Here is a 27,920-nt window from a genome sequence, read left to right as displayed (position 1 = left end):
ACAAACCCATGGATAACCTCACAATGCTGCACTTCTCCAGCTTCCACCCGAAACATATTAAAACAGCCATCCCCTATGGACCAGGAGAAAGTGAGGACTGCAGATGCTGGAGATCAGAGCTGAAAAATGTGTTGCTGGAAAAGCGCAGATCAGGCAGCATCAAAGGAGCAGGAGAATTGATGTTTCAGGCATAAGCCCTATGGACCAGCCCTACACATATACAGGATCTGTTCAGATGAGGAGGTACATGACAGGCACTTGTACTCAAGGATACCCTCATAAGAACGGAGTACGATGCTCAACTTATCAACCGCCAGTTCCGACGTGCGACAGCAAGAAACCGTAATGACCTCCTCTGGAGACAGACATGAGCTGCAACCAACAGGGTACACTTTATTGTCCAGCACCTCCCAGGAGATGAAAAACTACACCATGTTCTTCGCAGCCTGTAACACATTATCAATGAGGATGAGCACCTCGCCAAGACCTTCCCCGCACTGCCACTTCTCGCCTTTGAACCAAACATCAAACAGATCATGGTTTGCTGCAAACTGCCCAGCTTTCAGGACAACACCGTATGTCCTTCTCACAGCAGACGCTGCAAGACGTGTCTAGGTGTTGACACTGATACCACCATTATGTGTGGGGACACCTCCCACCATGTGTGCAGCAACTTGGCCAATGTTGTCTATCTCATATGTTGCAGGTATATTGGCGAGACCGAGCAGAGCCTACGGCAACGGATGAATGGGCACCGCACAACAATCAACAGACAGGAGTGTCCCCTCCCAGTCTGGGACATTCGACCTTGGACCTTCGGATGACCATCTTCCAAGGCAGACTTCAGGAGAGGCAACAATGCAAAGTGGCTGAGCAGAGGCTGATAGCCAATTTCAGCACCCATGGGGATGGCCTCAACCAGGACCTTGGGTTCATGTCACACTACAGATGACCCCACTGCACTATACACTCACGCACAGACATTCCTACAGACCCATACACTCACACAGACCCTCTCTCATACACAAGCTCTTTCTCATATGCTCACACATACACTCATTGCTCACACACATACCCTGTCACAGACCTTTACCCCTTTAAACTCACACACACGCATACTCTGTCATAGACACTCATAACCGCGCCCACACACATACCCACATGCACACACATAAGTTTGTGGGGTGAATTTGTACTTGCAGAGTTACATTTTATTTTCCTCAAAAACTGCATGAATCCATGTAAGATTCTGTAAATCCCTTTTTTATATGGGAATCAGTCTGAACATTGGGGCACAGACAGGGTACCTCACACAGGGTACCTCACACCTTCAATGTATTATCTGGGCCGACATGGCACCTACTGTTAAAGTTCATTTGATTATATAACATTTTTTTAAAGTTCTGGGATTTACATTTGAAAGAACTGAAGATGGTCATTCTAAAAGACTTAACAAACAATCCAGGTCTTTTTCAATAGATGATTTCAGTTACATCACACTGTAAACTTTTGCTATAAATTCTGTGTCTTACTGTCTTATACTCCACAACCACCTGATGAAGGGGCAGCGCTCTGAAAGCTAGTGCTTCCAATTAAACCTGTTGGACTTTAACCTGGTGTTGTGTCATTTTTAACTGTGTCCATCTAGGGGGCGTGACCAGCCGCGGGGCGGGGCGTATAGTGCAAGAGGCGCGTCCGAGCAGGGGTGGGGCTTATCGTTGAAGGGGCGTGGTCAAATGACATCACAAACCGGATTTGGGATGGAGGGCAATCCCGTGTCATCACCAATGGGCGTGATGTTGCGTCACCTGAGGCGTGGCCATGACGTCAGGGGGAGTTGCGAGGCATGCGTGTTGGGAGGGGTGGGCGGTCCTACACGGGGTCGCCAGGCTGGTGCGGGAGGGGCGGCCGGAGCTCAGTCGGAGACCGGGAGGGAGACGGCGCGATCGGCAATGGGAGCGGGCGGGACTGCCCCATCCCCGGGGCACAGTGCGGCCACCGCCGTGTGAGGCGGCTGTCTCCCGCATCCTGAGGTAAGGCAGCGAGTGTCCGGGAGGCCTGGAGTGCGGCCTAGCCGCCCCCTCCGAGCTTGCGTTCCCGGGGCCGGCTGTCAGTGCGGCCTAACTCCCTGGGCCTGTGCCCGGCGCTGTCAGGGGCTGCAGTGACGCCGGGTCTGGTGCTGTCAGCCGCCCCTGGATCCCCGGGCCTTGGCGCTCGGCTCCTGTCGGTTTCTCCAGAGATGGGGGGGTGGGGATTGTGGTCTCCCTGTGCCGGACCCTGTCTGTATCCCGGGGGCTGTCTAACTCGGAGCGGGGCTGAGTTGTCCCAAATGTTTCACACCTCAGCCTGGAGCCCCGGCTCTAGAGTGACGCCGAAAGTAACCTGACACAAGTTATTGTTTAAAGCTTTTTCCTGACCTAACGTGCCCACTGCTCTGTGTGTATATATATGATATATATGGCTTTTTGCAGGTTAATTATTGACTTTTGTTTAAACGAATTGCACATTTTGTGTTACATGATGTCTCCGATCAAATCCCTTCTTGCAAAAATGTTGCATTTCCCTGAAGCTGTTACTTATAAACTTTGTAAAGAGCCAAAATAACGAGCAGGACAAATACTTTTCAGTGCGTGCTGATCAGTGCACCTGAAATGCCTTTTTATTGTTTTGAAGTCGTCGTCTCTATACAAATGCGGAACGAAGAAGTTAAAACTAATTTAAAAACGTTTTCATTTCGTCAAACAGCCTCTTCGAGGGACGGTGGTATTTTTATGTTCATTTTGTTTATATTGATCCCAACTTTTCAAGCCGTTTAGAGAATGTTTATAAAATTTTAAAATGCCACCTTTTTTGATGAATAGCAACATCTCTTTGCAAACAGCGTGCTAAAACAGGAGTACCTTATTTAGTTAATAATTTATTGTGAAACTGGCTGATGGTATGCAGGTAGGTAATTTTTGACAGTGATGTACAAGACCCAATTTTTATAATATACACTTTTTCAGTCTATATGAGGAACATACTTGATCAGAATGATCCAAACTTTTATCTGTATAAACTTAATTCAAAGTAATTTGAAAATGGGGAGATGTTGGCATAGTGGTAATGTCACTGGGCCATTTGAGAAGGAACGTAAAAACAATGACTGCCGATGCTGGATTAGTGGTGCTGGAAGAGCACAGCAGTTCAGGCAGCATCAGAGGAGCAGCAGTCTGCCATCTTTCTCTGGTCTGGCCTATATGTGCCTTGAGCTACAGCAATGGGATTGACTCTTTTCTGCCCTGAGAAATGGCCCAGTTAGCCACTCAAGTCAAAGGAATTAGGAGTGGGTAACAAATGTTGGCCTTGTCAATGGTTCCCAAATCTCATTATACAATTTAGAAAAACATTTCTATGGGTGTACCTCCCCTGTCAAAATGTATATTCTGGGTCCAAATAGCATAGTTTTGTGCAAATTAAATACTATGTGGATTTGTCAACCAGCAGAGTGCTTGGGGCTGTAGAGGATAGCGTTACTCTTTGTTAACCTCCCATCCTGCAGCAACTTGATATTTGAATAAAGGCTGTGTGGTGATCAGTGGGAGAATTCCAACCATTTATGAGCTTTTGTGGAGATGTAGAGGATAAAATGTAGCAGAGTCGCTGGTAATTCTTTGGAAGATCTTTTGTCCTTGAAAAGCACAACTGAAATGTTTGTAAGCAGGTCCTTGCAGTTGATTAAGAACAACAAGTGTCAATTTTCAAAATTAGTGAGCATTGCACTGAAACTTCAATTTTCTGAGTGACACATTTATCAATAGGACAAGTGATTGACATTTTACAGCATACAGACCTGATGGCAGTAAAAAGAATGTTGCTGAATGCATCACTTGGCCTTATGCAGAACACAGTATTGCAGTAGTAAAAGATTCCTTTTCTAGTTGAAGGAGCAGTGTGTATATTTACACATGCTGAAATTTTCAGTAACTTGATAACTAGTTGAATCAATTGAATCATTTGAAAAATAATAATTGTCCGAAGAGGAGTTTAATACAGTTTTTTTGGTTGTAGCTGTTTGATTTCTGTTGTGGAAATTGATTTAAAATAAATGTTTTGTATTGCATGTAGGATTATTAAAACTTGTGTGTGTGAACTAAAGCGTATGCCTTTAATATGATTGAGTTGTATTTTGAGATGCTCTCTCCACATGATTGTTTTGAATATGTTGATCCATGTTTCATCTGTGCTATTGGGGCCAATTTATTAGATATATTCAAAAGGGTGTGGTCCTCGCGGCTAAAGGGATCAAAGGGTATGGAGAGAAAGTAGGAATGGGATACTGAAATTGCGTGATCAGCTATGATTATAATTTAATAGTGTTGGAAGCTCGAAAGGCAAATGGCCTACTCCAGCTATTTTCTATGTTTTAATGTTTCTATGCTCAATATTCTGAATCAACTAGATAGCCCAGTCACTTCTAAGCATGAGCTAAATATTTTATATAAAACCACTGAGTAGAATGTCTTTTCAGTTGAGCCACTTTGTGACATATCTAACCAGAGGTGAGAAGCAAATATTGTTGGTTGATCCCCAATATTTACAAGCAATAAAAAGTAGTGGGGAGATCAAATTAAGGAGAGCCATTTTTTAAAAAATGGGAATACAGGAAAAAGGGCTCGGAAGGAGGCTGCAGTAAAAAAAAACCTACAGAAGTTTCAGCAAAAAGTGAAAAATAGGAACAAGAAAAATGTAAATGATCATATGTGGTAAGGTTTCTCAGCGGACCCATTTCTTGTTTGGGCCACAGTTTGATAATGAAAATTGATTGTACAGTTTGGTTGTTAGCCACAAAGTGCTGAGTGTATTCTTTGCTGTGCATCATTAAAGTAATTAGCATAAGATTTTCAGACATTGGAAATGCTATCTTTGGAATTTTGAATAAAATTAATTTCTTTTGGAAGTTTCTTGTTTATTGCTCCTTAGATTTGAGTAATTCTGTCAGTCATAAAGTACATTGTCTTATGGGACCAGATCTAAACAATATGCTGCACCAGCAATGGTTGTCATCTCAGTAAGTCAGGGGAAGTGGTGGTGTGGGTGATGTTGCTGGCCTAGCAATCCTCAAGTGCAGGATAATAATTTAGGGACATGGGTTCGAATCCTACCCAGAGTAGCTGTTGGAATTCAAACTTGATGTGGAATTGAAAACTGTTCTCTGTTATGGTGACCATGGAATTGTTGTTGTTTGCCATAAGAATACATCTATTTCTCTAATGTCCTTTAGGGATGGAAATAGTGTCTTTGTATGCTCAGGTGTGCATGAGAGTCCTGACCTTCAGGAATATAATTGCCCATTGAAATGATCCAGCAAGCTACTCCTTTCTAGGACAGTTAGGGCAGCTAACAAGGGTTGGGCTTGCAAGCGATGCGCTCATTCCATGAAAGAATAAGTTGATACATCATGTGTTTGTTGAGGTAGCACCCTTCCTCTATAGTGTCGGTCATATCAATTCCTTACAAAAATGAATTGACAAACAATCAAGCTGCCAATATATGGTTTGCCCTCCTTGGTGTTGCAAGTGGTGCAAAAAGTCATTGGTATTCTTGTCAAAGTTTCTAAGTTTGATATGATTGGTCATGCGACATACAATTGTCTCCCAGTTTCCACAACTGGAAATTCAGTAGCCTGTCTCCTGTACTACATTTAATGGTAAACCATTTTTATTGGTACAACTGCTCTTAACTCGCTATAGAAATTTAATTTGGCCATTATGTTTTAGGCCAGAGCACTTGCCAGATTTTAAGCCCAGATAATAACTCTGATACTTGCAACTTTATGACACAGTTTACCAATTAAATATGTCACAAATAACTGCAATCTTCAGCGTTAAATGCTTGTAAGTTTTCATGTGATATATGCTGGGTTTGAAAGAAGAGTGAGGCTAAGAGGTGAAATGGGTGCTAGATTGTTTGTTGGAATGTGCTTGAGTTGGAGACTGTCTTAACTGAAATTAAGAAATTAAAAAGTATTTGCTGTCTCTGCTTAAAAGAGGAGAAAAGCAATCAATATAAATTCAATTCCCCCTTTATCAGTGACAAATACACAGATTAAAAACATTTCTACTGTGTCTGCAATGGAAAATAAGTTCTACACTTTTTACCTGTCTACAACAAAAAAAATCTAATTTGAATTAGATACAAACTTAAAAAGTACTTGTATGAATAGCAGGTAACATGTCATGCTTGGATTACAGAAAATATAGAACAAGGTAACAAAGTTTACAAGAAGTATTCATACAGCTGTTTTCCCCCCCCCACTGCTTCCTTTTAGTTCATGCTGCAATAATTACGTACACTTTGACTGATCGATTGAGTACAATTGGGCCTTTCTCACCTTGCCCTTTGTCAGATCTAACAGGTTGAAATTATTTCTAAAGTGAAATCTTATCTTTTATAATGTCTGTGTACAAGAAGTCTGCATAATTTTTAAGCAAGTGTTTTCCTCTGTTTTGTAGCCCTCCGTTCTCGCTGTGACAGGTTGCACACCATTCTGTTCAGTTGAAATACCTATTTGAGTATACAAGTGTCTTCGTGCAAGTGTGTTTACTGCCTATTATACATCGTGTGTGTGTGTATATATATAGTCAATTAATGGTTGGTTGCTATTTTGTAAAACTGCAATGACTGCATTGATTATACAATGGCGCATCGGTTTGTACTCCTCATCTCTGCTGAAAGAAACAATACCCACAAACATCAATCAAAACATAGATGTTTGGAAATGACCATGCCCTCATATTATTTTGGGGGTTCAGAAGGATGGTGGTTTTATTGTGGTCATATGTAATATCTGAATTTCTCAATTCCTCTGTCACCATTGCAGAGCACTCATCATTGTCTGCGACCTGAAGCTATACTATACTTTGAAAGCATTAAAAGTAGCTGCAAACTCCTTGGTGTTGTGGGTTGAATTCAGCTGTATGAATATTTGTTTCTTGTAAACTTTGTTACCTTGTTCTAAAATTCATTCTATATTTTCTGTAATCCAAGCATGGCATGTTACCTGCTATTCATCCAAGTACTTTTTAGTTTGTATCTAATTCAAATTAGAATTTTTTGTTGTAGACAGGTTAAAAAGTGTAGAACTTATTTTCCATTGTAGACACAGTAGAAATGTGTTTAATCTTTGTGTATTTGTCACTGATAAAGGGGGGACTGAATTTATATTGATTGCTTTTCTCCTCTTTTAAGCCCGAGACAGCAAATATTTTTTAACGTAATTAAGAAACAAACATGTTAGGATGTCTGCTTTTTCTTACCCCACACTACCACCTAACTGGGGTAATGCTTATTTTTCACCAGCACCCCTGTAGTGTATGTGCAGGTGTAGGACACAGTGGAGAACAAGAAGTGTGTAAATCTTTATTGATATTCCACCATCAGGAAGAAAGGAAACACCCGAGTGGCCAGTGACGAGCAGTACCCTTCTCGTTAAAGGGCGGTGCTGCGTGATCAAACAGTGAAGGGGAGGGCAGGGTCTGGACCTGTTTATGGCTAGTTTGGCCAGGTGCAGGAGCAGACCCACGAGGAGGTCCTCAAACCTGCCATCCCCACCTGTACCGGGTGCCCAAAGATCAGGAGCGGGCGACTGAAGTGCAACCAAAAGCAGAGGAGAAGATTTTTAAGAAAGTCAAAAAGGAGGTGCAAATGCCCAGACCCAATATATACATGGTCCCTGGACTCCACAGCACCACAGAACAAGCAGTTGGGCTGGGAGTCCATGAACCATTGCATTCTGCGGTTGCAGGGGATCGCTGCGTGCAGCACCCTCCACCCCAGATCCCCAAGAGAAAGGGGGAGGACCACTGCATACAGAGCCCTTCACTGGGGATCTCCACCGCCCGGTGGCAAATGGGCATGCCAAGGCGTGTCCGGGCTCTAGATGAGGGAAAAGAGATGGACCGTGTGCAGCAGCAGTTTATACAGGGCCTGCTGTTTTATGTCCCTAAAAGGGGCAAAACTAAAACTCTGACGGCAGCTGAGGTTGTGGAGCACAGTCTCCTGCGGGAAGTACGGGATCTTTGGGCCAATGTGAAATTCCATCTGGGCACAGCTAGTTATTGTTTGATTTATTTCTTCCTTTTATTTTTTTTCAAACTCCATCCCTTCCTAAGGTAGGTTCCCACAAACACTGGCTTTTGGACTCCTATTTTTGAAATAAATCCCCAACACAATCTTTTAAGATTAAATCAAAGATGGAATTTATTAACAAGGCATTCAGCTCTCAAGGAAACTGCTTTGTTGTTCCATTCACATACAAGCATTCAAGAAACTAAGGAAGATGGGGCAGAAGAGGAGAGAGAAGTTATAAAATTACAAATTTTGTTAAATGCAGAGGTGTGTTTAAAAAAAAGTCAGTTTGTGTGAACTGCAACGTCTCGTGTTCAGTGTCCATTAACAATTTTCTCAGTGAACTGGATCTAGTAGTTTCCTTTCTGGCAAGCCAACTGTAGATTTCTTTCAGATAACAGCTTGAAAACAATGATGGAGGTCTGAGGCAGCCTGCACATGCAGCCTGGAATCCTCATTTCCCAACAAGTGACAAAAATCCTCAAATTATGTGATCAAGCATTACAACATGAAGTTTGTCATGTGTTAAAGACTGGCATTTCATGTGCTGAGAGTCCATCTTGTTGGGCTCATTTGGAAGTTGCTAAGTTAACAGTGTAGCTTTACCTCCTCCATCAGAGATTCCATTGTGATGTGATGGTACAGCCTTGACCCCTATTTTAGCCAATGTGTCTTGCTGTTTTTCTTTTATCCAGAGCTGGCTAGAGACAAATTTCTCATCTCCAGTCCCTTTGTCAGCTTTAGTTGGAAAGTCCATGCAATGCAGGAGGTTCAGAAGTTTCTGGAAATAATCATGTAATCAGTAATACTCATCTGATCAGGCTCAGCCATTTGAGTCCAGTAAGGTGGTTCACTTGGAAATGCAGTTGAATGTAAACAGGGAAATGAGAAAAATATAGTATTTTTTGAGATTTCTTTTCACCCCTTTTGGCTATGACACATTTTTCATGGGAATCTGTTAATAATTCCCTGATGCATTTGAGGAAGAAAAAGTAACTTTTTTTAAAAACCTACTTTGTTTGTCTTTTGAAGTCTTTGAACAGGGAGGAAGGAGGATTTGGGTAGATACGTTGGAATGTACATTGGTATTTTCTTGTTGGGGTTTGAGTAACATTAGCTGAAGCCTACATCGTCAACCACTTTCAATGTAAGAACTTGGAAGAAATAATAAGATCTGAAATGTTTCCCTGAGTTTAAAAGTGACTGTTTGGCATGGGCACTTTGAATTCCAGATTTAATGCATAAGGAAGCAAGATTACAGTGCAAAGTGAATTTGTAGTTTTTCTGTTGAGGTATTATCAGGTAAATGCTGTGATTCTTATAGATTTTACCATGCTGCACTTTTTCTGTCAAGTGTTTTGCTGATAGTTTATGTGGAGTCCCGCACATGGTCCTTCTGTCTCTGTTCATTGCAATAAAGGATGAATAATGCAATGTAGTACCTCCTAAATATTTTTGTAAGACTTTTAAGTCAGATTTTCATGATGTATGTGCAGATTTTTGGACAACACAACATGGTTCTATTCATTTATTTGTAAACTTTGCAGAATTACCTGAGTGTGGGGATTATGCTTCTATATATCTATAGAATTATTCTAGTGTGATATAAAAGAACATCATATATTGTGTGTGCAAGTACAAATGTGTGATCTAGCATTTTCCATTGGTAAACTACGTAAGAGTTTAATGAAATCATGGTTTGCATGAAAACTTGCATCTTCCTCTGCGTCTTTGTCATGATTTGGAGATTCTGGTGTTGGACTGGGGTGTACAAAGTTAAAAATCTCAACACCCCCCAGATTATAGTCCAAAGCACTAGCTTTGGAGCGCTGCTCCTTCATCAGGTTGTTGTGGAAGACACAATTGTAAAGCATGTACACACACAGGCACACGCAGACAGACGCGCACGCACACACCTACATATACATTTGTGGGGTAAATTTGTACTTGCAGTGTTGTATTGTACTTGCTCAAAAACTGCATGAATTCATGTAAAACTCTATTATCTCACTTTTTAGGTTAGAAATAACAGTGCATATGTATATGTGTGCATGTGGGTCTTTGTGTCCAGGGCATTCGACCTCGGACCTTCGGGTGACCATCCTCCAAGGTGGACTTCAGGACAGGCAGCAACAAAAAGTGGCCGGGCAGAGGCTGATTGCAAAGTTCGCTACCCATAGGGAGGGCCTCAACTGGGACCTTGGGTTCATGTTACACTACAGGTGACCACCATTGCACTATACCCACACACACACAGGCACTCCTATACACATGGACCAGCACACAGACACACACTCCCACACTCACTCATGCACCCTCTTCACAGACCTAAGACACTCTACACTCTCTCTCTCTCACACTCTCAAACCCCCCTGCCCAGACAGACATGCATACATATACGTTTGTGGGGTAAATTTGTACTTGCAGAGTTACATTGTACTTTGCTCAAAAACTGCATGAATTCATGTAAAACTCTGTTAATTCACTTTTTAGGTTAGAATCAATGTAAATATTATAGCACAGACAGAGAACACAGGGGGCTAACACCTTCAACATATTGTCTGGCTAACACCAATTGTTACAGTTAACTGACAATGCAACTTTTTAAGAAAAGTTTTGATTTACACATGAAAGAAATGAAGCTATCATGGTATTTGAACAGATGAAAGACTCAACAATCAAGGTGTTTTTCAATGTATAATTTCAGTTACTTCACACTGTAAATCTTTGCTATAAATTCTGTGCCTTATAACTGTCTTCCACAACCACCTGATGAAGGAGCGGCGCTCCAAAAGCTAGTGCTTCCAATTAAACCTGTTGGATTATAACCTGGTGTTGTGATCTTTAACTGTGTCTTTGTGTAAGAGTACTGAACATTCTGCTTCATTAACTTTTTTGTGGAATCCTGATCCCTGGTCTCCTGACTTTTGCTCCACTGTTGGCTGCCATGCCTTCAGTCACCTGGTTAATATAGTCAAGAAATCGCTCCTTGACAGTCGTCTTCACCTCTATTGAATCCTTCCTTGAGACCCAGTTCCTACCCCCAATTCTTTCGCTCATGGCTATCTCCATTGGCTCAGATTTAATTTAGCTTATGCTTAATTTCCTCTGGCATCTTTTGTGTGTTTGAAATGCTGTCAGCTTTGTTAGCCCTGGCTCAAGGTTGTGCTCTCTTCAAGGTCAGAAGTTGGGGATTTGAGCCCATGCACAAGGTTTGAGTGTACAGTCTGAACAGTTCCGAGAAAACACCAACTGGTGCTGGTGGTTGACTTTTAGATTGAGATATTAAATTGATGCCCCTTCTGCCTCCGAGTCATATAGTCGCAGTGACGTACAGCAAGGAGACAGACCCTTCGGTCCAACTTGTCCATGCCGACCAGATATCCAAATCTAATTTAGTTCCACTTGCCAGCACCCGGACCATATCCCTCTAAACCCTTCCTATTCATATACGCATCCAGATGCTTTTTAAATGTTGCAATTGCACCACCCTCCACCACTGTCTCTGGCAGCTCATTCCATACACACATCACCCTCTGCATGAAAACGTTGCCCCTTAGGTTTCTTTTATATCTTTCCACCTATGCCCTCTAGTTCTGGACTCCAACAACTTTGTCTGTTTATCCTATCCATGCCCCTCATGATTTTATAAACCTCTATAAGGTCACCCCTCAGCCTCCGACGCTCCAGGGAAAACAGCCCCAGCCTGTTCAGCCTCTCCCTATAGCTCAGATCCTCCAACCCTGGCAACATCCTTGGAAATCTTTTTTGAACCCTTTCAAGTTTCACAACATCTTTCCGATAGGAAGGAGACCAGAATTGCATACAATATTCCAAAAGTGGCCTGACCATCATTCTGTACAACTGCAACATGACCTCCCAACTCCTGTATTCAATGCTCTAATCTAGACTCTGATTTCCAGCATCTGCAGTCCTCACTTTTTTGTCTAGTTGATTTTAACCTTACTGCGAATCCTCTTGCAAGGATGCTTACCTTGAAGAAGTTCTCCTCCTCTCCTGATGAAGAGCTTTTGCCCGAAAAGTCAATTTTCCTACTCCTCAATGCTCTGACCAATAAAGGTAAACATACTCATGCCACCTTCACTATGCTATCTACCTGCAACTCTACTTTCAAGAAGCTATGAATATGCCTCCAAGGTATTTGTTCAGCAACACTCCCTAGGATCTTACCATAAAGTATTTAGGTCCTGCGACAATTTGTTCCCAAATGCAACATTTCACATTTTTTCTGAATTAAAATCTATCTGCCATTCCTCTGCCCGTTGGCACCTCTGATAAAGATCCAGTTGTAATCTGAGGTAATCTTCATCGCTGTCTACTACACCTCCAATTCTGGTGTCATCTGCTATGGTCACATTCATTTATATAAATGACAAAAATTAGTGTGTCCAGCACCGATCCTTGTGGCACTTCACTGGTCATAGGCCTCCAAACTGAAAAACAACCCTCCACCACCCTCTGTCCTCCACCACCCTCTGTCTTCTATCTTCGAGCCAGTTCTGTTTCCAAATGGCCAGTTCTCCCTGTAATCCATGAGCTCTAACCTTGCTCACCAGTCTCCCATGGGGAACCTTGTCGAATGCTTTACTGAAGTCCATCTAGATCACATCTAATGCTCTACCCTCATTAATCCTCTGTTACTTCAAAAAATGCAATCAAGAACATGAGACATGACTTCCCATGCACAAAGTCATGTTGACTATCCCTAATCCTTGTCTTTCCAAATACATGTACATCATATCCCTCAGCGTTCCCTCCAACAACTTGCCCACCATCGACGTCAGGCTCACTTATGCACTCAACTGATTCTGGCCTCTTGTGCCAAAGTTGAAGGCAACACCTATACAAAGCTGCCATATAAATTTGTAGAAAAAATTTCCTGCTCCTCTTCAAACACGGTCCAAAACCTTTTGTGTCTGTGAAGGCACAGAAATGTTTGCTACCTCCAACAATGCCACACTCCCTTACCACTGCAGGATTGTTAGGTTGGTATATGGACTGAGTTCTGTCATGAGGCATGAGCACACAACCTTCTCAGTCACAGTAAAGCCAAACTTGAACCTGTAACCAGACTCTCAAATCAGCATAAAGCTGTCAACAAGAAACTCGATGCCCAAAGTTGATGTAAGGAAGCTCACAGTTTGTAAACAGAATATCACATGACTCTTCAAAGAAGAGATAGGGAGTATTCCTGTTATCTGGCCAGTGTTTATTCCTTACCAATACCAGGAGAAACAAGAAGTGATCTGGTTGTTTATCCTTATATTGTTGGGAGGATCTTGCATATACATTGGCTGCTGTTTTTCTTTGGATTACATTGTTGACCACAGTTCAGAAGTGAGTATGGGCCATGAAGCACTTCAGAGGATCCTACAAATGTGAACCAAACTATAGAAAGCCAAGTTTGTTCTTTCACTTTAATATAAATGCAATTGCCTCTTACTCTTTGAATATATAAGGATGAAGTTATGTGTCATCTAATTTTCTTCTGAAAGAAAGAATGCATTTGTCTGCATTGACTTTCATCAGGATTAATATGTAATTTACATTTTATGTATTATAAAGTTCACTGTGTAAATTTGAATGTGTTTTTTTCAGGTTCTACTGCATAACAATGTAAAACATACAAGCAAGTGTATAAATAATTGATTTTATAGAAGGAACATAGGAAACAAGAGCAAAGCAACCCCTTGAGCCTATTCTACCATTCAAATAGATCTTGGCTGATCAGCCTGAATACCATTTCCCTACTGCATCTCCATATACCTTGATATCTTTAATATTTAGAAATTTAACAGCCTGTTGGTATCCTGGTTTTATCGTTTTACTTCAAATGCATCTACATGTGCTTTCCTAAGGAATGGGCTATTACAGCCAGGCTGATCTTGTTCTCAATGCTGTGCATATGCCCAATGGATTGTTGAGTAGCAATCAGAATGGCCATTTTGGTAAACATTAACCCCTTCCTTAACCTGCTGCAGGGGCATTGAGGCAAGTTGCACCACCTGCAGTCATCCAGATTGTGTACAGGCATAATGCTGAGTTTGAGATTTTTCTTGTTTGACTCAGTTACTCAGGCTCTGAGCCATCTGGGTTAACGGAGCATGCGCATGTTAAATCAGAAATGTGCAGAAATCTGTGCATGTTGATTCTGGGTAATCCAAGATGGAGGACAGGAAAAATTTCTGGCTGTAAGAGCAGCTTTTTTAAAAGATATTTTAGGTGTTGGAGGTGATTTCCTTGAATTCCAGGAGCAGCAATTACTGTTTTATGTGCTGTTGCACTGTTTTGGAACTTTGGAGACAAAAAAATCAAAACAGCATGTTTAAAAGGAAGAGGAACAGACAAAGGAAGCATTTGATGAGATCAGTGCAGGTGAGAGAGAGGGAGAGAACGCTCATTGCTAAATGACACAGCAGTGAACCATGCACATTCATTGCCTTTACGATTTGAATTCATGTATTGTTGGACTTCTGAGTTTGTCTGGGAAAATTAACAAACAGTGAAATTTGCAACTAATCTTGGAACGTGTTTGGGAGAGGTCACAGCAGAGAAACAGAAGTGGATATTTTAAGCATGGCTTTACAGTATGTCTGCAGTAGTGAGTAGAGTGGGTTCTTGATTCAATGTTATATTGAGATGTCTCTTCATTAAACTTAAAAAATACAAGCCATAAGTATCAATTTAACGTGGAGTAGTGTTTTGTAGAGGAATAAGACAGTGCTATTTTCTGGATCTGTAGATTGAAAGAAGCAAAAATAGCCTTTAGTAGAGTGATATACTCTTCGGAGTTTAGGAGAGTTTACGGGTTACTGAGGATTATATCTGCAATTAATGCCGTTGGTTGCGAAGCTTATAAGAGAATGGATCGGTTGGAGAGACAGTTAGAGGCAATAAGGAATTTACAAGAGGATGTGATGGATGGCAGTTATAGGAAGGGAAAAAAGCCTGGGGCACAGTCACATAGATGGGTTAGCTTTAGGAAAGATAAGAGAGGTAGGCACTTAGTACAGGGGTCTTCTGTGGCTATCCACGTTTCAAGCAAGAATGCTGTTTTGGAAAATGAAGGGGGTGATGGATTCTCAGGGGAACGTAGCACGAACAGCCAAGTTTCTGGTGTTGAAACTGGCTCTAATGTAATGAGAGATGTGTTGGGTTCCTAAGAGTTGGGAGGTCATGTTGTTGTGGCTGTACAGGACATTGGTCAGGCTATTGTTGGAATATTGCGTGCAATTCTGGTCTCCTTCATATCGGAAAGATGTTGTGAAACTTGAAAGGGTTCAGAAAAGACTTAGAAAGATGTTGCCAGGGTTGGAGGATTGAGCTACAGGGAGAGGCTGAACAGGCTGGGGCTGTTTTCCCTGGAGCGTCAGAGGCTGAGGGGTGACCTTGTAGAGGTTTACAAAATTGAGGGGCACGGATAGGGTAAATAGGCAAAGCCTTTTACCTGGGGTCAGGGAGTCCAGAACTAGAGGGCATAGGTTTAGGGTGAGAGGGGAAAGATATGAGACCTAAAGAGCAACTTTTTCACACGGTGGGTTGTATGTTTTCATGCTGTACATCTATGACTCTGACTCTAATTGCAGAAAAGACATAGAAAATGTAGGAATATGTAGTTTAGCATTGTTAAACTGATAAAATCACATCAATAAAGTGCATTGTAACATTTCAGGATATTCAATTAAAAAGGGGTTTGCCTTCATAGAATCTATGTACTTTGTTTATGCATTTCTTTCTAACATTGTTGCTGAAATAACCATACTGAATAAGCTGAAATGCTGTTTTTGCCACAGGAAGTGTTTGAGCTATTTTGATGTTTGGATTTTTTTTACTGATTTGCAGAGTAGTTTGCACTTCTGGCACATTTTTGTAAAATTGTCTCCCACTTGCATTGTAGCACAGCAGAAACCCACAAATTTCATATAAAAGTGTAGGCGGCGCAACTAAGATATTCAGCATTTTATATGAATTGAGCAATTAACCATTACACTAACTAGTTGTATTTTAATTGCTCCTTGTAAACTAAAATTAGACAATCTTGTTCAATTTAAAATCTTTTGCTCATCCTAATTTGCTTTTCTCTGATTAGTTAGGCTCTAAATGCTTCAAATCACTTTGAATTAATTTGCGAGCATTATCATCTCATTTACCTTCTAACAGTATCTTCTCGCAACTAAGAGTCCAGTCCAACCTGACTGCTTTTATAAAGTGTAATTACTTCAGACTGTTTATACATTATTTATTATCACTTCAGCATTGTCAAGTTTTCTTGACTGTAATGTTTATAATTGGTTAGTCTCCTATCAAATGAGTGACCATATTTTTGAGCTTTGTCGCCACTGTTGCTCTCCGTTTTGCAGTTTGGACATGTTTGTGCAGGCAAGATGCACCTTTCCAGTGCTTTTCACTTGACTGTTGGAATGGGAATTGGCAAACTAACTGTGCAGGTAGCTCTGGAACAGAAATGCAGGGTTATAAGAAGTTCTGTCAGAACATCCTTTATATTTCATTTTCTTGCGGTTTCTCTGAAGATTTTCTTTAATTCCAAGCACTGTTTTGAATATGTTAAAACAGAATTAGTCTGTTTTCTGTTAATCTGTTTTATTTACTAGAATAAACTAACATTGCTTTTTTGTTAGTGTTATGTTTGTAGCTAAATTATGAATATTAATAGTGAATATCTTAGACAAAATTGTTTTTTTTCTTGTCCAGTTAGATCCATCCTTTAACTCTACCTGAAAACTAGTATTAGTCTTGATTTTTGTGTATAATTCTGCAGAAGATCAGTAATTATCTGTAAGGATTTACTTGTAGAATTCAGTTATTTCTTTCAAACAGAGTTGTGCATTTGCTTATTTAAATGGAAAAGTAAGTGTTTTTAGTTGTCGTATTTGTCCCTAGTTTCACATGGAAAGTGTATTGTGGGATATCAATATTGTGTGCTGTCAACTTCCAGCATGCTTATGTTTTATACTGATCTGATTAGCAATGATTATAGAAGAGAAAAGTACTCTAGATGCTGGAATCTGTACTAAAAACAAAGCATGCTGGAGATCATGGCGGATCAGGCAGTATCCATAGAGAGAGTGCAAGCTAACGTTTTGAGTCTAGATAACTCTTCATCAGAGCTCTGATCTTGGCTCGAAATGTTAGCTTGCTGTCTCTCCCCATGCATGTACTACCTAACCCAATGTGATCTCCAGCAATTTTTGGTTTTGGTAACAGTGGTTATGTAATATTTTTATCCCAGATATGAAGTTTTAGGTTTCTAATATTCTTAACTTCTCTCCTTCTCTTTAGGTGTTACAAACTGAGGGGAAACATCATGGAGCCAGATGTGATTAGAATGTATTCTTCTTCACCTCCGCCACTAGACGATGGAACTGAAATTGATGATGAGTTTGGTGAATTTGGTGGTTTTTCAGGAGTTGGTACTTCAACGCTTGATTATTCTGACTTTGACTTAGAAGATCACCGTGGGAATTTTATGCCCCCGAACCATTTTGTGCCTGGCCATGCATATTCCAGTCATCCAGATGGGTTTGCTGACTTTCATTCAGCAAGTACCAGTAAAAGCAAAGTCTTTCTTTCAGATTTCGCCAGACCTGCAGAAGAAATGTTAAATGACATGACTATAAGTACTGATAAGGATGTAATTCGATCGAAACCTTCAATAAATGTTTTTGATTGTACAGCAACAGAACAAACAATGGAATCCATGAAACTGACAGAAGTAGCTGCTAGATTTGATAGTCTGGCCAAGGATGCTTGTGCAATAGACTTAGAATCAGAAGAGTTCAGCAATGATAAAAAGGCCAATCCAGAAATTCTGACAAATGGGTACCCAACAAATGATATAACACACTCTCAGGGAATAGAAAGTATAGTCAACACAAATGATCAAAATGCACAAACAGCTACAAATGCTCACATTTCCAATCTCTGGTCAGAGTCCATGCCTGGACCAATTGAGAACTTTACAGAGTTCTCTGCATTTTCAAATGTTAAAGAACCTGATTTAACAGGAGAAACATCAAGTATATCTCTATCTACTATCAGCAAAGTGCCACTCAAAGGAGAACATATTGCTGGCAATCATTCAGCTTTGGGGGAACTACCAGATGTTCAAGTCAGTTCGAACTTTACAGTGGCTGGTGATAAGCTGAAAGTTGCTTCAAATGGCATGGGTGGGAATGGGACAAATGCAGCCATAGAACACACCCAGTGCCACTCCTCTGACCCTAGTACTTCAGCTGATGCAAGCTTTCCTAATCATGACTGGAGTTCATCAGAACCAATGGAGCATATTGAAATTCAGAACCAAAATGCTGAACAACCAGTTCATGAATTTTTGGGAATAGTGAAAGAAGCCATTAACATAGAAAGTTCGGAGGTTCAATTAAAGGCAAATCAATCAGATAGTGAAAAGCAAGCTGGAGCAGAAATAGATTTGGAAACCTGTACTCCGAATGAGGAAGATGTTGGTGTTTGTTCAGACAGTGTTGCACATAGAACCTCCATGATTGAGCAAGACCATGCAGTCAATGGTGAGCCACTGGTGACTGATGGGCAAAGGACAGAGGAAATTGAGTCAGATCACTTTGAAATTTCAAGAAGCAAGTGTTTACGCAATGTTGATTTTGCTACTTTTAGTCCAGTGTTGAATTCCGCTGCTGTGGATGATGATGGAACAGTTACTATGCATTGTAGAAACTCTGACAACAAAACATCCTCAAAGTTGGCAACAGAAGAGTTTGCTACATTTCAGGAAGCTGGTGTTAAAGATGAATTTGGTGACTTTGGCAGTACGGGCGCTGACTCCCTACAAACATTTGCTAATTTTTCTGAATCTCCAGCAAAAAAGGATGTTCACGCAGAACTTGCTGTTTATCATGAAGATGGCCTGGAGTTTAGTGAGCATGGAACTACCACCACAATTACAAAGGCAGATGATGAGGATTTTGGAGAATTTGGGTCTATTCAGGAAGTTAACAATGAGTCTGAGTTTGCAGGATTCAAAAGTGATGAAGACTTTACAACTGAGCAAAACACTGAGTGGAATGCTTTTGGGGATTCGATGGCTGAAAGTACATCGTGGGCATCCTTTGGTGAAGAACAGTCTGTTGGTGCCTTTAAAGAAGAAATTAGCCAATGCAGCAGGACAGAAGTTGCCCTTTCAACTGTTAAACATTTAACTGGCTGGGTAGGCTCTACTCCTGTTCAACACATTGGAGAAGAAATGACAATTAAAAATACAAGTTCATTTGAAGAACCTCTGTCACAAGTAAGTGTTGCTGATTTTGAAATGTTGGCACTTGAACTGCAAATTAGTCAACTTTGTTGATTTTTGTTTGTTTTAAAGTATTGATACATACAAATATTCAAAGTTTGAGAAGATTTGAGCTCGGGCGATCGTTGTTATGGTTCTGTTCGCGGAGCTGGGAGTTTGTGTTGCAGACGTTTCGTCCCCTGTCTAGGGGACATCCTCAGTGCTTGGGAGCCTCCTGTGAAGTGCTTCTGTGTTGTTTCCTCCAGCATTTATAGTGGTTATCTGCCTTTGCTAAAGTGTCAGGACAGCCACAAACCACTATAGATGCCGGAAGAAACAACATAGAAGCGCTTCACAGGAGGCTCCCAAACACTGAGGATGTCACCTAGATGGGACAAAACATCTGCAACACAAATTCCCAGCTCGGTGAACAGAACCACAACATACAAATATTAATGTTTTAAAACTCTGCATCAGTTTCTTTTGCTTTTAAATGCAGTTTGGCGAGCAACCTGTACAAAGGCCCCAAAGCTAAGCTTTATATTTGAATATGAGGGGCTATGCAACAGTAATTGAGAATAGTTCACCTAATAGTTTTAATCACTTCCTGAGGGAGAGTACTGAAAACAAATGCTGGAGATAACACCGGGTCAGACAGCATCCATGGAGAGAGAGCAAGCTAATGTTTCGAGTCTAGATGACTCTTCAGAGGTTGTTTGACTTCTATTTGTGTAATAGGGAAATTAAGATCTGAGAATTGTGGATGCAAAGTTCATCTTGCCAGTGTGGATTACTACAAAACTGCACTGACATGCTGTGTCTCCAAATGCATTATGAAGATTTATTAATTAGTCATTTGTAGTATTGTTAGAAATTGAGAATTGAGCCAGCAAAAGTCTCCAGATGTTTGAGAACATCACCCATGGTATTTTGTAATGTTTTATGGGTCAGATCTTCTGAAATATGAGATGTACAGATGTCAGTTAGGATAAAGCTGTTTGTTGAATAATCAGTCTAACAGAGAATGTACCTGCCTTGTGGGCTTCAATGTTTTTGATGCGCAGAGGTGGGGCAGGAATGTGTCTGAGGTTTCATTTAGACTACAGTTTATAACATTGCTGATTGTTTTCTGCTTTGTACTTTTCTAATTGTATATTGTGAATTTTGAAGTTAAGGCCTCCACTGAGTCAAGAATGAGTTGGAGTGCTTGCTTCAGGGAATGTTATCTGCCTTTGCTAAAGTGTCAGGACAGCTACAAACCCTGAAGTTTAGATTCAGTTAATGCTGACTGCTGAGACAATGTGAAGCAGAGCAACTTTGCATCGATCTTGCATTTGCACTCTAAATGCACTATAAGAAGTGAGATGAGAGGTATGAACCACGAGTGGAGTTAGGATTTTGCAGCTGAGAGGTAATGAATAGAAAGGTAGGGTATTAGAATGAATCTCTCAATTGTTTAAACTGCAGCTGGATTATTTTTGATCATTTTCTTATGGAAGACTAGTTATAGCTAAGAAAAGGGGCAGAAAAGGTTCACAGGATCTTGAAGAGTTCAAATCTAGCAAAATGGTGTGTATAGATTGTCAAATTAGTAACGGGATCATAAATATTGCATTAATGCTGGAAACATAAATAGGAAAGTTATAGAATTCTTCAGCACAAGTTGTACTAAAATTTAACTGTAGAGTCCTAGGGAGATACAGCTTGGAAACGGACCCTTTAGCTCAGCTCGTCCATGCCAACCAGATGTCCTATATAACTCTAGTCCCGTTTACCAGCACGTGGCCCATATCCCTCTAAACTCTTTCTATTCATAGTCATACTCACATACCCATCCAGTTGCCTTTTAAATGTTATAATTGTACCAGCCTCCTCCACTTCCTCTGGCAGCTCATTCCACACACGTATCACCGTCTATGTGGAAAAGTTGCCCCTTAAGTCCCTTTTAAATCTTTCCCCACTCATCATAAACCTATGCACTCGAGTTTTGGAATCCCCCCACCCCAGGGAAAAGACAGTGTCTATTTACCAAATCTATGCCCCTCATGATTTTATAAACCTCAATAAGGTCACCCATCAGCTTCTGACACTCCAGATAAAATAGCCCCAACCTATTCTTCTAGCTCAAACCCTCCAACCCTGGCAACATCCCTGTAAATCTTTTCTGAACCCTTTCAAGTTTCACCATGCCCTTCATATAGGAGGGAGGCCAGAATTGTGCACACTATTCCAAAGTGGCCTAACCAATGTCCTATGCAGCTGCAACATGACCTCCCAAGTCCTGTATTTTGTGGTAATCTGCAGCACATAAAATGACTGTTTGTTTGGCTTATATGTGTCTATACCAGTCAGAAACAACAACCTTGCTATTCTAATCACATGAAAAAATCAAAGCCAATAAAAAGGGAATGGCAAATGTTTGAAGGAATGGGCAAATAGCTCCAGTGCTTATCTCCAAAAGAGACATTCCAACCATTGCCCCTTGACATTCTATGGTATTACCAACACTGACTCCCACTATCAACATTTTGGAGGTTTCCTGCGTTTGTAGACTGAGTGTAACAACAGGGCAATTTTCCACACTATCTGTGACAACCAGTGTTGTCATTGCACTGCAAAAATCTGCTTGGGGTATCATCGGTTCTGCAGCTAGGATGTGATTGGGACCCATAGTTTTTGTTGTGTTGAAGGCACTCTGCCATTTCTTGATGACACAGTGGGAATTAAATTCATTGAAGATTGGCGTCTGAGATTGTGGAGAGCTTTGGAGGAGTTAAAAAGAATGGTCACTAAGTAATTCATGGAATGGTTGTAGGTTGTGGTTAATGTTGCTGATTACTCACTGCCCCTCATTCCTGCCCAGGTTTGAGTTCCAAATCGCAAGGTTGGCAGATGTTGTCATTGTGAAAGTGGGCACATTCACTTTCTCCATTGTGAAGATGGAACTTGATTTCTACAAAAACCTGTGGTTCTTTAATTGGGTTCTGATGTCTAGCTGGCAGCGAAGTGCTTAATCTTTTTTTGGAGGCATTGGAATGGCAAATGCAACCATTGGGTAGGTGGAATCCAGTGGTGATTCCACTCCTGGTCAGTTATGTGGCTTAAGGGCAGCAACAAATGCTCACTGGGGCAGGGGCTCTTCAAGTGCATGGTAATGTCCCTGCATCTGGACCAGGAGGACAGTACCATCTCCTTTTAGAGGGCTGAAGATAGGGAGTGAAGTTGCTTCTTTCTCATTTGGACATATGGGTGCTTTTGTTTTATATCTCCTGTTCTTTTCATGCATTCATTTTTCCCTGGGACCCTTGCTGATATTTGTGAGCTCTTTTTTGTTTTCTTGACTTTTAGTCCACAACTGTTTACTCCATTTCTATTCCCTTATTTTGTACCTGGATATGTTTCAAGCATGTGGGATCATGCTTGTCAGGGGCTGAAAGTAAAGGGCCGAAGTCTTATTCAACAGAGAATGGGACACATACTTTCTCAAAGAGAAGGAGTTGAAGCTTGATTATTTGCAGCTAATTGAGGGAGGATGGTGGAATGGCAGATGAATAGTTGCTAAAAGACTGGCTCCAAAACTTCCATTGGATGAGAAATCTCTGCCACTCAAGTTAGTATTGTCTGCTTGTGTTTAGCGCTGTTTATGGTTGTTGACACTTTCTATTGCTGCTGTTTTCTTTTAAAGCTCAGCTTTGTATTTTTAGAGATGTACTGCGTTTTGACTTCTGTCTATTTCCATTAAGTCTCTTCCTTGAGTTCAGCTTCAAGTATTTTCCACCTGGAATCAAATACTTTAGGTATTTATGAGCAGATTTTCCATAAATAGTTTTCTAAATTTTTGTTTTTAAGTTAAAGGTTTAATGTTTTCTGATCCAACTAAATGACCACTGTCTTTTAATGTCCTGATTTCCATTAATCTCCGATTCCCATGCTGCTCCTCTTGCAGATTATGCTCTTTGCCATCAGAAATTTGAAAACCTGTGCTGTTATGTAGTTAGCCATCATTGGGTAACTATTTCAAGTAATATTACACCTCCTATCTTCAAATTATGCTAACTAATATTGTCTCTAAATCTGTGCTGTTTTGAAGTAAACAGGCTAAGGTTTAATCCCTTCATGGGTTCTGATTGTGGCTGGCGGGGCCATCATTCATCACCTATTCCTCATTGTCCTTGAAGATGGTGGTAAGACACCTTGAGGTGCTACTTTTATGCCCAGACTCTTATTAGGGATTTTTAACCCAGTAAAAATTACTAAAAAGTGATTTGCTTCCAAGTGACAGCCAAGGATGACAAGTGACATGGGGAGTTTATGGGTAGTCTGTAGCCATTGTTCTTGTAGATGGTAGAGTTTGCCAGATGCTATTGGTGGAACCTTAACACGTGTGTGCTGGTGACGAAGGGAGTGAATATTTCAGGTGCTGATCAAGTATGCTACTTTGTCCTGAGTGATGTCAAGTAGCTTGAATTGGCTGGAACTGGACTCTTCCAGATAAGCGTAGAACTCTTTTAGCCTACCTCGGTGAATACAGCTCTTCAAGTGACTACATTGTAGGACAGAGTAGAAATCTTCCAATCAAATGAGTTCCTAGAGTGTAGTTGGAGCTACTTGAACAAGTTGTTTTAGACCTGCTAACTGATAACTGGGTTAGTTATTTACCTCGGTGAAAGATCCTTGTGGTAAGAGTGATCAGAACTTGCTCGAATGTAGAACAGGTAAAAGCCATTCAGGTTGTAGTTGAGAAATTTAGATATGGAAAATAATGCCTTACTCTAGAAGACAGTTACAAGGATATGAATGCATGAAAATGGAATTGGAAACAGGATAAAATATAGGTCCTTTGGTGCCTTCCAAACCCCCTTCCACGACCACCTAGCAGGAACAGGTTAGCAGATACAGAGGAATACCCCCATTTGTAAGTTCTCTTCCAAGCCATACATCCATTTGAGAGAGAAATATATTGTTTCTTCACTGTAGCTAGCTCAGTTTCTTTTCCTACCAGCAATCTGGATGCTAAGGACTGTAGTGGTTCAAGAAAAATTCACTTCTGTTCTTAGGGGCATTTAAGGATGGACAATAACTGCAGTTTCACCAAGTAGAAAAAAATTAGCAGATAATTTTTGAAAATGCAAGAATAAAAGACTTGAGTGGGTACCTTTTTTAAAGAGTAAAACTAGGAATTAATAATAGGAAATGACAAACTTTAAACAAGTATTTTTTATCTGTCTTCATAGTAGATGACAGTGTATTCTAAGAATGGTAGTAAAGCAGGAGTGGGGAGAGAGTGAGGGAGGAACTTGGAGCAATCACAATCACTCGATCTAAAGTACTGGGAAAACTATACAGTGTATTTGGTTGAAAGGCTGATAAATCCCTTGAAAGTGATGACCTCCATCCTAGAGAAGTAGTTGATGCCGATATAATAGTTGTACTGGTTTTAGTCTTCCAAAATTCCCTATACAGGGATTGAAAAGCCTCAAATTACCCAATTCACAAAGGGAGGAAACCAGAAAGAAGGAAACTACAGGCAGTTAACTCCACATCTAATCATAGGGGAAGTCCTGGAGTCTATTATTTAAAAAGGAGTCAACATGGTTTTCTGAAAGAATTCATATTTAACTAACTTATTAGAATTCTTTAAGGAAGTAACCAACAATGTAGATAAAGGAGAAACTGTATGAGCTATACCGAGATTTCCAAAGGCATTTGATAAAAGTGCCACAGCATAGTTTACTACAAAAATAAAAACTCTTCGTGCAGGTGCGTACATTAGGATGAATAATTAGATGGTCACTTAGCCTGAAGATTACAAAGAATAGGCATGAATGAGTCACTTTTGAGTTGGCAGGGTGTCACAAATTCAGTGCCAAACTGATTAATGCTGGGGTTTCATTTATTTTGTTACAACATGGCAGTTAACCCCTCTGCTAATTAAACCAAACATCCAGAAGAGTTCAGCTCGCCTCGTAATCTGTTTGTTCAAGCATGAGTGAAGGAATATCAATTTATTCTTTAACTTTAAAAGTGAACATTAAACAGCAGCTATTTATAGCTCCAAGCCTCCTGTCTCCTGACTGCTTGTTATCTGCCTCCAACTCTATAACCACCTACTGTTCCAATAACCAATGGAATTAAAATTACATCAATTTAATATCGTCTCCAGCATCCTCCTTCCCCTGGCTGTAGATCTCCCTGGATTGTCTTTGGTCTTTTGCTGTAGGATGTTTCATATGAAAAAGGTGTGTTTTGCTGTTGGTTACTCAAATGATGGTAGTTGGTTGCTCTCTTTGGCTAACTCTCAAAATTCCGGCTTCTTTATCCCCCAGACATCAGATCATTTATTGGTTCAATGTTGGCAAAACAGTAAAATTCAAAATCGATTGGGTTTTAGTATCTTAGGACATAATGTAAGCTGGTTAAATTTGAGCTGTTGTGAAAGCATCGCAATCAAAAGTCAGGTGTTTGTTTCACAGCCAAATGTTACATATTTTCAATTTTGCAATATACTGAGACTGCTTGTCAGTGACATGACAGATCCCTGACTAACAAGAGTCTAAGATTATCAGGATAGCTTGAAATCTATACTTAAGGCCAAAATCAAATCAGCTGTGATCTTATTGAATGGTGGAATGGGCTCGGTTGAAAAGCAGCCTCCTATTTCTTATGATCTTAAGAACTTTCAGTTATAGCTCCCTGTTTTCGTATGAATGTCTGACTGCATTGTACAGGGTAAAAGCTATTTGCCCTTGTATAGCCTGTTCTTGTGTTGCACCAAAACACACTACAGTCTTCACCTTTCACAAATCACGCAGTTAATTTACTGACTTGATCATCAATAAAAAGTGGAAAATAGTGGGAAAAAAATCCCTGAGGAACGCCAGTAAATAGCCTGGCTCCAGACTGATCCATAAATGTTTAACTGTAATTTTGGGCATAGAAATTGGAGGAAACTCCTGCGCAGTATATCAGATTTCCTTTGTGACTGTGAGATTATTATATTAATGCATTTTTAAAAAAAGTAGCAAAGTATCAGGTGTTACCTAGACCTCTGTGGGAAGCTAGGGAAGTGATTGCTGGACCTCTTGCTGAGATAGTTGTATCATTGATAGTCACATGTGAGGTGCCAGAGACTGGAGGTTGGCTAACGTGCCACTGTTTAAGAAAGGTGGTAAGGGCAAGCCAGGGAACTATAGACCATTGAGCTGGGCATCAGTGGTGGGCAAGTTGTTGGAGGGAATCCTGAGCGACAGGGTATACATGTATTTGAAAAGATAATGACTGATTAGGGATAGTCAATGTGGCTTTGCATGTGGGAAATCATGTCTCTCAAACTTGATTTCATTTTTGAAGAAATAGCTGAGATGATTGAGGGCAGAGTGGTGGATGTGATCTATATGGACTACAGTAAGGAGTTTAACAAGGTTCCCCATTGGAACATTGGTTAGCAAGGTTAGATCTCATTGGAATACAGGGAGAACTAGCCATTTAGATACAGAACTGGCTCAAAGGTAGAAGACAGAGGGGGGTGGTGGAGGGTTGTTTTTCAGACTGGAGGCCTGTGACCAATGGAGTGCCATAAGGATCGGTGCTGAGTTGTCTACTTTTTGTCATTTATATAGATGAGTTTGGATATGAGCATAAGAGGTACAATTAGTAAGTTTGCAAATGATACCAAAATTGGAGGTGTTGTGGACAGCGAAGAAGGTTACCTCAGATTACAATAGGATCTTGATCAGATGGGCCAATGGGCTGAGGAGTGGCAGATGGAGTTTAATTCAGATAAATGCGAGGTGCTGCTTTTTGGGAAAGCAAATCTTAGCAGGACTTATACACCTTAATGGTAAGTCTGAGGGAGTGTTGCTGAATAAAGAGACCTTGGAGTGCAGGTTCATAGCTCCTTGAAAGTGGAGTTGCAGGTAGATAGAATAGTGAAGAAGGTGTTTGGTATGCTTTCCTTTATTGGTCAGAGTATTGAGTACAGGAATTGGAAGGTCATGTTGCGGCTGTACAGGACATTGGTTGGGCCACTGTTGGAATATTGCATGTAATTCTGGTCTCCTTCCTATGGGAAGGATGTTGTGAAACTGAAAGGGTTCAGAAAAGATCCATAAGGATGGTGCCAGCATTGGAGGATTTGAGCTTTAGGGAGAGGTTGAAATAGGCTGGGGCTGTTTTCCTTGGAGCGTCTGAGGCAATGGGGTGACCTTATAGAGGTTCATAAAATCATGAGGGGCATAGATAAGATAACTAGACAAAGTCACTTTCCTGGAGTGTGGGAGTTGAGAACTAGAGGGCATAGGTTTAGGGTGAGAGGTGAAAGATATGAGAGACCTAAGGGCAATGTTTTCATGCTGAGGGTAGTATGTGTATGGAATGCGCTGCTAGAGGAAGTGGTGGAGGCTGGTACAATTGCAACATTTAAAAGGCATCTGGATGGGTATATGAATAGGAAGGGTTTGGAGGGATATGGGCCATGTGCTGGCAGGTGGGACTAGATTGGGTTGGGATATCTGATCGGCAT

General features: G+C 40.8%; 1 protein-coding gene across 1 annotated transcript in view; it reads left to right on the top strand.

Annotated features, from left to right (window-relative positions):
- The first annotated feature begins 1,862 nt into the window (after positions 1 to 1,862).
- The window catches only part of LOC140483362 (aftiphilin-like), a 59,419-nt gene continuing 33,361 nt past the window's right edge, over positions 1,863 to 27,920 (top strand). The window contains exons 1-2 of the mRNA XM_072581564.1: positions 1,863 to 2,033; positions 17,431 to 19,414. Coding sequence (XP_072437665.1) covers positions 17,456 to 19,414 — 1,959 coding nt within the window. The 5' untranslated portion in view covers positions 1,863 to 2,033; positions 17,431 to 17,455. The remainder of the gene's footprint in view (positions 2,034 to 17,430; positions 19,415 to 27,920) is intronic.

Source organism: Chiloscyllium punctatum, chromosome 11, assembly GCF_047496795.1.
Source record: "Chiloscyllium punctatum isolate Juve2018m chromosome 11, sChiPun1.3, whole genome shotgun sequence".
Lineage (NCBI taxonomy): Eukaryota > Metazoa > Chordata > Chondrichthyes > Orectolobiformes > Hemiscylliidae > Chiloscyllium > Chiloscyllium punctatum.
This window is presented reverse-complemented; position numbering and strand designations above follow the sequence as displayed.